General features: G+C 49.0%; 1 protein-coding gene across 4 annotated transcripts in view; it reads right to left on the bottom strand.

Moving 5' to 3' along the window:
• Positions 1-635: 635 nt before the first annotated feature.
• Positions 636-10,000, bottom strand: part of LOC119598536 — a 76,208-nt gene continuing 66,843 nt past the window's right edge. For all 4 annotated transcript variants that reach the window (XM_037948162.1, XM_037948163.1, XM_037948164.1 and 1 more), the window contains exons 3-10: positions 9,283-9,372; positions 8,347-8,417; positions 7,630-7,777; positions 6,924-7,072; positions 6,454-6,643; positions 5,935-6,137; positions 5,145-5,289; positions 636-4,953 (exon numbers count right to left, since the gene is read on the bottom strand). In XM_037948162.1, coding sequence (XP_037804090.1) covers positions 4,178-4,953; positions 5,145-5,289; positions 5,935-6,137; positions 6,454-6,643; positions 6,924-7,072; positions 7,630-7,777; positions 8,347-8,417; positions 9,283-9,372 — 1,772 coding nt within the window. In that variant the 3' untranslated portion in view covers positions 636-4,177. The remainder of the gene's footprint in view (positions 4,954-5,144; positions 5,290-5,934; positions 6,138-6,453; positions 6,644-6,923; positions 7,073-7,629; positions 7,778-8,346; positions 8,418-9,282; positions 9,373-10,000) is intronic.

Genomic DNA, 10,000 nt, shown 5'->3' with positions numbered 1-10,000 from the left:
CTTATTCTCTCTATGCTTTCAGGAGAGTAAAAAGGTGATAACCCTGCTTTCCCTGTAACCTCAGTGAGAGCAAAAAGGGCGATGACCCAGCTCTCTCTGATCAAAAACAGAACAGGCATGTGTGCGTCGCAACCGACGGTAGAATACTCTACCTGAGTCAGACGTAAAGAAGTAACAATATACATATTCATATCCTACAAAAATAAATATCTTTTTTAGTGAAGAAAAGCATTCTCTATAGAAATGCTTTAGTCAAAGTCTTTAAAATACATACGTAATCCTGAACCTAAATCATATGATTATGATAATATAACATTTAAGATCAAATTCGCTCGTAGTCATTGAGGTTAGTCAGCCTAATCAACGTCGGATTGAATCAATGCTCACAAATAAAAGCACTCGCCATAATTTTTTTTCTCCCACTAATCGCGAATACATGAATTAATCGATAAAATGAGAGAATCGGGAAGCGAAAGGAGAATCAGATCACAGAGACATAGCTGGACCAGAGCCTTGGGACGGCTATGGGGAGGAGGGGGGAAGAGAGTGGGGGAGAGAGGGAGAGAGAGGGAGAGAGAGGGAGAGAGAGGGAGAGAGGGAGAGAGGGAGAGAGGGAGGGAGGGAGGGAGGGAGGGAGGGAGAGAGAGAGAGAGAGAGAGAGAGAGAGAGAGAGAGAGAGAGAGAGAGAGAGGGGAGAGAGAGAGAGAGAATATAACAATATGACTTAACAATCTATATATATACGTCTCTACACAGACAACGGCCTAGAAAGTGTTGTTCAGTGCAGAAGTTTCGAGAAAGACTCTGGCTGGAATGGGTGGTGGTCGGGTGAGCGGGTGAGGCTGGTCTCGGGCGGATGCAGCGGAGTGCAGCTGGCCCTGACCGGATGAAGCAGTGCTGAGGGATGGATGTGGCTTTTGGCGGATGAAGCTGAACGATGCTGGTCTGGGCAGACGCAGCTGGATGGAGCAAGATCCAGCCGGAGGCAGCCTCAGGAAGCTGGTTCCAAGCGGATACAATCGGATGAGCCTGTCTAGGAGGGTACAGCTGGGTGCAGCTGGCTCTTCGCAGTGAGCGCTGGAAGAGGCTGGTTCTAAGCAATAAGGCTGAGCCGCTCTGGGAGGATGCACCTGGCCCGAGGCGGATGCATGTGCACACTCAGCTCTTGGCGGTTAGACACGGATGAAGCCCGTCCCAGGCGGGTGCAGCCGCTTGGAGATGCATCTAGGATGAGGGTTTTTCAGTGTGACTGGGCGCAAGGAGGCGTAGAAGGTCCCACAGTGCATGGAGCAGGGGGAGTTCAGTGCATGTGCGGTAGAGGGTGGAAAGGCAGGAACTGGACAGCGAGGGTGCAAGCGGAGGGGTGAGTGCAAGCAGGGAAGCAAGAGCAAGGCGTGCAGGTGAGGCTAAGGGGTCTGCGAGGAGGACTTCTGGGCAGCAGGGCAAAAGACTCATGTCATAACGTGTTGTCTAAAATGGCTTACATTCTGTGAAATGAAAGTTCGGAATTGAAAGAGGAAATAATATGTATACACTAACAAAAAGCTGTGCGTTAACATTCCCTGGCCTTTTAAGTGCCAGGAAGGGAGAAGGATTATCAGAGTCAATAGAGCTCACGCGATAATGCCGAAGATATATTTGCTTTGCTCTTCGTGGCAGGCAGCCGGGCTAGGCGCACCCTCTGTAAGTCGGTTTCCTCAAAGCAAGCACGCCAACAGAGTGGCATTCTGCCATCGTCGGCAGGACTGGCGCAACCTGTCCGTATGTCGGCTGAACTCGTGTCGGCTGCCCAAGCCACGAGAGCGAAGCAGGGGTTAGGCGGGGATGACTCTTTCTAAAGGATTCTCCTTTGGCGCCTCTGGCTCAACCAAGCGAAGCGAAGCGGTTTCCTTCCACCTGCAACTTAAATCTTAACTCGTAAATGTAATACTGAATGGTCTGAGTTGCCCAAGAGAATATACTGCGCACGCAGAAATCAGGCTGACTTTTGTGAAAGAAAAGAGTTTAGGGTTTATAATAAGAGATGACTGCATGAACTGGCTAATTCAATAACTAAACTTACAATGAAAGATTCTTCACAACTCAATCGAAGCTAGGTAGGCCTATGGAACGGCCCAAGCCCGCCCATCATCCCAAATGCACTCCGACGTCGGCTCCCGAGCGAGATTTCGGAAAACACGAAGAACCGGCGATATGAAAGACATCTTTAGTCAATGAAAAATATATATATATCTCACAGCAATACATGACTCGCCAGTGCTCCCAGCTGCACTACATTCTACAAAATCTACGTTTGAGGTAAGATGCACGTGAGGTCGCTCGTCAACGCTACATTCACAATCAACCAATCACAGCGTAGGTTTCAAAGGATACGGCATTCTTATATAAACTTCCAGCCAACCAGAAAGACAGTTTCATGACATGACGAAATGCGGTCGTCTGATTGGCTGAAGCGCTTTCTAAAGATTTCTAATGTGTGACTTCCTAATTGGTGAAGCCTAGTTACATCAATCCACTGGAGTCGTTATGTACAAATATTTACATAAAAAATGGAATATTTATCATGCTGTCAATCTCTATCAGTCAATCAGATTTACGATGAACAGAAACATATAATATAAAATGACGTACAACTAGCCAACAGTTAAATATTTAAAAGTATTTTGAGATGCTGCTACTGTGTATGACATCATAGCTGGGGCTAACATCACTGCTCACATCATACCGGGACAGACATCGCACCTGATTATGACACTATACTGGGATTAATATCACACCTGTTCACGGCATCATATTAGGGACTGGGATCGTACCTGTTCGTTACATTATATGGGATTAATATTACACCTGTTCATGACATCATACCTCATCATGACATCATATCTGCATCACACCTGTTTATGATATTTCTGGAGCAGACATCACACTTGCTAATAACAATATCTGAGACTGATATCACATGTGTATGACATCTGGGGTTGATATCACACCTGCTTATGACATCATCTCTGGACTGATATCTCATCTGTCCCTGACATCATATCTTGGAATGACGTTACATCTGTTCGTAACGTCACGACAATTTCTTTGACTGGGGCCTCGAGGCTTCTTACCGCTATCATCACATTAGACTGAACGGCCTGCTGTGTGGACAAACACACACGGCCATAGCACAACGTATATTGCTTTCATATAATGAAAAAGAATAATATTGTTCAGGAACTTCACGTTTTGGAACTGTGGCGTGCAAAACTTCCTCTGAAATATGAAGGCACGTCAGTGCGTGAAGTTGTCCCAAGCTTTGTTTCCTTTTTATGCTGATTTTCCAGAATTTTCATATTCTTATAAAAAAAGTTTGACATTATGATCGTTTTTGCTACAGCTTAACGATACAGAATTGGACCTTGGTAATTACTTATTGTATTATGTTACTCAATTTGACTGTGCTGTATTCATATTGTGGAATCAATTTAAATCTTGTTAACAAGGTGTTAGATCTTACAAATCTCTGTATACCTTACATACTATAACATATTACAAGTCAGTCTAGTTTTAGTCTAAAAACAATAATACTATACAGTAATAAGTTGTAGCTAATTTCTCCCTAACACACAGCTGTCTTTACACATCACCAGAGCAAAGAAATACATATCATGTGAAGGCTGCGTTCATTTGAGGAAGTTTCCCCGTAAAGTTTTCTGCCTCCCTTGTACACTTGCGTTTTGGGAGAGAGAGAGATTGCTGCATAGAAATGCAGATCAGAAAATAGACTGACAGACGTTCAGATACCCCGACACATATTAAGGCACATGGGTATGCTTCTGCAGAAGGAGACGTGGCACTGTGGCTATCATGGGAGTCCAGGTTCGGCGAGCGAGCCCTGCGCGGGCTGGGCACAAGGCGCTCGTCTGGGGCGCTCGCCTTCCATGCGGTCATCCTACGAGAAGAGGAATTCATGGCGAGGACGGAGAGGAAGGAAACCATTGATAAATATGTCCGTCAGAGACGCCGACGTCGGAGCGTGAGTCGGAGACGTCGCCCACGGGGGCAGCGTGGAAGTCCTTGGCGAGAGGCTGCGAGGGGCGCCGTTCCAGGGAGGCGGACGGGCGTGCTTGAGGATCGCGTCGGCGGCTCTCGTCGCTCAGGCGTGGATTCCTCTGCTCGTGCGCGGCCTCCCCTACCTCTTGTGGACGCAGCCAATCTTGCCGCGCATGCAGTAGTTTCCTGCCTCGACGTCCTGCAGCGTCTTGGGCCCGTCGCCCAGCCTCCTGGTGCGCTCGCCTTCGCCCTCGTCCTCGTCCTCGTCGTCCTCCAGCTGGCTCTCGTTGTCGCCCTCCGTGTCCTCCTCCTCCTCGTCCTCCTCGGCGTCCGTGCTCACGTCGAACACCTCGTTGAGCACCTCGTCGATCTCCTCCTCCTCGCGCTGGCTCAGCGTGCGCATGCGCGACTTCATCTTGATGCCGTTGCAGTAGCCGCTCTTGGCAGGGTGGCTGTGCTTGCAGTGGAAGATGTCCCTGAGCAGCGGCACGTTCTCGCGGGGGTCAAAGGTCACGATGGAGGGCGTGGAGTCGGCGGGCGAGGCGTTGGGGTCCTCCTGTAGTGTGGTGCTGCTGCAGGCCGTGGCGTCGTCGTCCTCGGCCGTGTTGTGCACCTGCTCCTCCACGGACGCCACCAGCGACACCAGGTGCAGCACCTCCCTCAGCGGCAGCACCACCTCGTCGGGGAAGCTCTCGGCCGCTTGGCCTCCCTCGGCGTCGCCGGCCTGGCCCTCGCCCTCCGCCGCGCCCGTCATGATGCCGTGCAGGCTCTGCGAGTACTCCTCGGCCGGCGTGCCCGTCTGCGCCACCAGGTTCCTGATGGCGGGCATGGAGTCGGAGCGCAGGACCACGTTCACGTCCAGCAGGTCGGACAGCGTCAGCGGCTCGTTGGCCTCGCTGTCGGAGTCGTCGTGCCCTGCGGGAGGAGAAGTCAGTGGCGCTCGAAGAAGGGAATGCGCATGCAAAGCTTATCGCCATGAAACTCGCCTGCGCTGTGAAGATGCATGGTCGAGATGAAGGCAGCAAACAAGACACCAAATTATACGAGAGATAAAGAGCCCATAAAGATCAGCGTGCGGCCACCCGGCCTGCTCCCCCCCTGCTCACCTTGCGTGCAGTCGATCCTGAGGCTTTGCTTCCTGGACGTCCTGCCGGGTTCGTCGCCCACGAAGGCGCCGGCCACCTCCACCATGAGCGCCACCACGCCGCGGTCGCCGTCCACCAGCGACGCCTTGCGCTGCCCGAGCTTCACCTGCAGAAGAAGCGCCGGTTAGCTGAGCCGTGGTGGCCGCTTCAGCGAACCCAACCCGCTTCATTTTAATCCACCCTGTCAACCCGTGGCGGCTCTCTCCTCAGGGGCGCCGCCGCTGAGCTGGGCAAGTTTACCTTCCCACCCGCAGCCCGAGGAGTCAGCAAGGCTTCTCTTGCGGAGGGAACCGAGTCAGACTTGACCGTTAAAGGTATTGGCGTCATAAGCTTCTTCCAGTTAATTTACAAATAAAAAAACAACAAGGACGCTGAATGACTGATATAAAATTCGCATCAGTTGCCTACACCTATAATCTATTATTTGACTATTTTTGAATTGGCAACAAGAAAATAAAACTCGAAAGCTGGCGCATGATGCGTGGCGCACCGGCCAGCAGACTCTGGCCAGAATCCGCCCGTTGCAAGGCTGCACCTTTCTTCCTTTGAGAGAAAACAGTGACGCGGTGGGTAGGACTGGAAGCCTAGAAGCCTTGGGCCCGCGCTTCGCCCTCCTTATTCACCTTGGCTCGCCCCTCACCCCTGCCGCCCGTTCTCAATCAGCCTACCCCCGCCCCTGACTCGCTCTGACCACGCCCTGTCCCCGCCCCTGACTCCGCCCTGCCCCGCACTGCCCCCGCCCCTCACTCACCCTGCCCACGAGCTGCCGGAAGAACTCTGCCTGCTTGGCGATTCTCTTCGACCTGAGGGTCTTCTTAATCCTGCGGGGCACGTTGCTCTTCAGCGCCTTCTGCAGGAAGTTCAGCAGCAGGAACCAGTAGCCGAGGGCCATCATGATCCACACGACGATGGCTAACTTGTAGACCTCGCTGTAGGGCTGGTCCTTGCGGTATCCTGCGGGAGGAGGCGAAGGGTCAGCGCGGCGGAAGGGGAAGTGCAGGCGGCGTGGAATAGGGAGGAAAGAAGAGGAGAATAACTTGTGGAATAAAGAGGAAAAGGGAAGAGGCGAGGGAGGAGGACAGCGGGAGGCGGGAAGGGAAGATGCAAAGCACGAAGAAAACGGCTAGTGTGGGAAAGAGCTAGAAATAAATAAGAAATAAGGGCTATGGCAACAACAACGGTGATAATAACACCCATATAAACAATAGAGATTAAATGGCGATAACACTTGCGGCGGCCCGAGCAGCAGCGGGCCGGCGCGGCGTCTCACCCGCCACGAGGTCGCCGAAGCCGATGGTGCTGAGCGTGATGAAGGTGTAGTAGAGAGCGTCCTCGTAGCTCCAGTCCTCCAGCTTGGACAGCGCCAGCGACGGCAGGAACATGAACACGATGAAGCCGACGCTGAGGTAGATCCAGGTGATGCCGTAGAGGAGCGTCTTGCGGTGGCGCTGGTGCCGCTTCTGCAGGGGGGAGGGGGTGCCGTCCGGGGGCGCGGGAGGGGGGGACAGGAAGGTTAGCTTTGCCTCGTATTTCTTTGGAGGAGGTTAGCGGGGGCGGGTAATGAGGGCTATGAATTAGACATTTTCAAAGATTATCATCATGATCTGACTGAGAATACCTACAGACTGACTGATTAAGATTCGCCAACTGAGTGACAGTGACTCACGGGCCCAGTGTCCGTGAGTCGGACCGAGGCACAGGAGCGACTCGGCCCCCTGACTCAGCCCCGCGGCGACTCACCCTGGCAGAGGTGTACAGCTGCAGCATGCGGTTGGACAGCATCTCGGACGAATACGCCATCAGAATGCAGGTCAGCGGCACGCCCACCAGCGAGTACAGCACGCAGAACAGCCGCCCGTAGCGTGTCGCGGGCGAGATGTGGCCGTAGCCTGGGCGTGGGAGAGGGAGGGAGGGGGTGAGTGATGGAACTGATAATGTGGCTCGGGCTTTCCACTTCCGCTCGGATGGCAGCTTGCAAGCAGGAAGTTATCCGAATCGAAAAGATAACCGCCGGAGAAATACTCTTCAACATTCGAAACAAAATGGAATTAATATCACGGCCTCTGAATCGCAGACAGCGTCGCCTCTACATGGATTCGGCAACTCCCTTTGGACAGCAAAATCAAATCACCAAATTACAAGACTTAAACTCTTACAGAAAAGCTTAAAAATATGTTTTGAACCGAAAAACAAGAAAAGGAAACCTAAGACTAACTGTGGCCGCCGAGACCAAACTAAACGTGTGAAGCTATTCCTGTAGACTGGGAGCCGAGGAGGACAGACACCCGTGAGGCTAAACACTAAGACACTTCGATTCCTGGAAAAAGCTTGACAAATTGCTAAACGCCTTTAACCCCCCTAAGAAAAAAGGAAAAACTATTAATGAATAAATCTGCATATGAAATTTAAAAAAATAAATGAATAGAAAGACCACGTCTTTTATTACCGATGGTGGTGACCGCCGTCATGGTGAAGTAGATGGAGTCGACCAGCGTCCACTTCTCCACCTCGGTCACGTGATCGATGATCCTGAGGCTCTCCTGGCACTCCTCCTCCACGGCGCTCGGCCAATCAGCGCCCAGTCCGAGCTTGTCCTGGGGGGGAGGGGGCGGAGTCAGATTTGGGTGGATTTTGGGCTTTGGGAAGCTGAGTCACGGCGGAATCTCTAATTAATATGCAAATTAATGATTAATATGCAAATAAAAAATTCAGTAAAAGCAGAATATGAAGAAATAATTCCAGGTCGTAAATAAAAGATTAAAATTCATATATATGCAAAAGTACAATCATCATGTTGTCAAAAGTGAAGTGGTGAGGTTATACATATCGGACTGTACTGTAGGTACACATTCATACACCCATAAGCGCGCGCACACACACACACACACACACACACACACACACACACACACACACACACACACACACACACACACACACACACACATACACACATACACACATACACACACACACACACACACAATTGTCAGCTCCATCTCCATGGAATGAAAAAAAACAATAGCTTGAGCAATCACTAAAATAAATAAATGATAAATGGATCAATGAGAAATATTTCACAGCCGAAGTAGACACAGGAAGAAAAGGCAAACATAAGACAAAGGCTCTAAAACAGGTTAATTAACTAAAAAGAGAAGTGTACCTGGTGGGCGGCGGACCCTGGGGCCTGGCCATGGCTCTCTCTCTCGCCTTTCGATTCCAGCAAACCAAAGGCTATTCAGACGAAATAAAAAGAAAAAAGGATGCACTACTATAACATACAAGCACAGCAAGTTACAAAAAAGTCTACTTGGAGAAATAAAAATCAAACAATAATAATAATAATAATAAAAGAATTAAAAAAGGGAAATGAGGAAGACACATTCGAGTCAAGAAAAAACAAAAGCAACTTCAAGTCTACTCATCTCAATTACGATTGGACTAATTCTAGATTAATGAGAAAAATCAAGTGAACAACAAAAAGGTCTAGCAAATTCTACCAACATCATAATTTGTCACTTAAAAAGAAATGATCTAATGCAAAAATGGTGCACTACGAACTTTAAATTTAAAATCACACATAATTCATGCGCTAAATTAGACAGATTTTTTTCCTAGCCAGTTATGAGGAAGACAGATTGGATTCCATGAACCAATTGAGTTTTATTATCAAAGGGATAATCTGCTCAAGGATACAGGATGCGTGAATATTTCTTTTAACAAGGGGATACGAATGATTTTCGTTCAGCGGGAGGGATAGGTCTTTTCAAAACATTTATCTATTTGCTGTTTTGTTGTTGGCGTAATAGCAAGATGCATGATAATAAAAAAGTTAAATTGCAACAAATGGGAACACCATATGGAACCATGTAACACTAAACAAATTTGGATCAGGAAAATGAGGAGGGAATGTAACACTAATTCAAGCACAACTTTCGAAAAGTCCAGAAATTTCTGAAATCCAAACACCTTCCTTCCTTCCTAAAGTGTAAAATAAAATATGAAGAGTGCGCATAAAAACATAAATGTCTACGACTAGAGGAAGAGAGACAGAGAAGAGGAGCAGCAACAGCAGGCGTAAATCTTATTGAAAACCTACTTCCGTTGATGACAGGATGCGGACACAGCTGTAGGATGTGCAGCCGGAGCTCCAGCAGTTCCTCCAACGCGTCTCCTGCGGATGCCAGTTCTGCGGAGGAAGAGAAAGGGATTAGAACACAAAAGAGAATTCTCTGAAGGAGAGGGAAGAGAGGGCAAAAACATGAAAAGAAATATAGGTTGTCGAATGGAGGCGACTGAAATGTAGTTACAGTTGTAGGTATTTCTCTTATGGCCCTATTAGAAAAATGGTTACAGCTAATGCGCATAATATACCTTCGTTTGGGTTCGGCTTAATCAACCTAATGATGTTTCCCAATTACGTTACGCAACGCCAGCACCTACCCTTGCCCATAGAGAGAACTCCAGCTCTCAACCGCGGAGAAAAACAAGATTAGCGAGATAAAAAGCGTCCGGCTCGCAATAGATCAAGGCCTACGATATAGTGTTTACTTCCCCCGCAGGTATTGAAAAAAGCTGACCGTCTGTTTTCAGAGATATGTGGGGTGTGGAGATGGGGTCTGGCATCTCTTCATGAATATTAATGAGTGAACCATGTCTTTTTGTATATTTTTTCTTGGCATTTTTTCTTGAGGTCTTGACTTTCTACCGTCCGCGGGTGTTTATTTGTTTACAAAACATCCTGAATTGTTCTTGTGTGTGTGTTTTTTGTATTTTCCTCATTCCTTTGGCCGCTGCCTGTGCTTCCATATCCAACG

This window comes from Penaeus monodon, chromosome 41, assembly GCF_015228065.2.
Source record: "Penaeus monodon isolate SGIC_2016 chromosome 41, NSTDA_Pmon_1, whole genome shotgun sequence".
In the NCBI taxonomy this organism is placed as follows: Eukaryota; Metazoa; Arthropoda; class Malacostraca; order Decapoda; family Penaeidae; genus Penaeus; species Penaeus monodon.
This window is presented reverse-complemented; position numbering and strand designations above follow the sequence as displayed.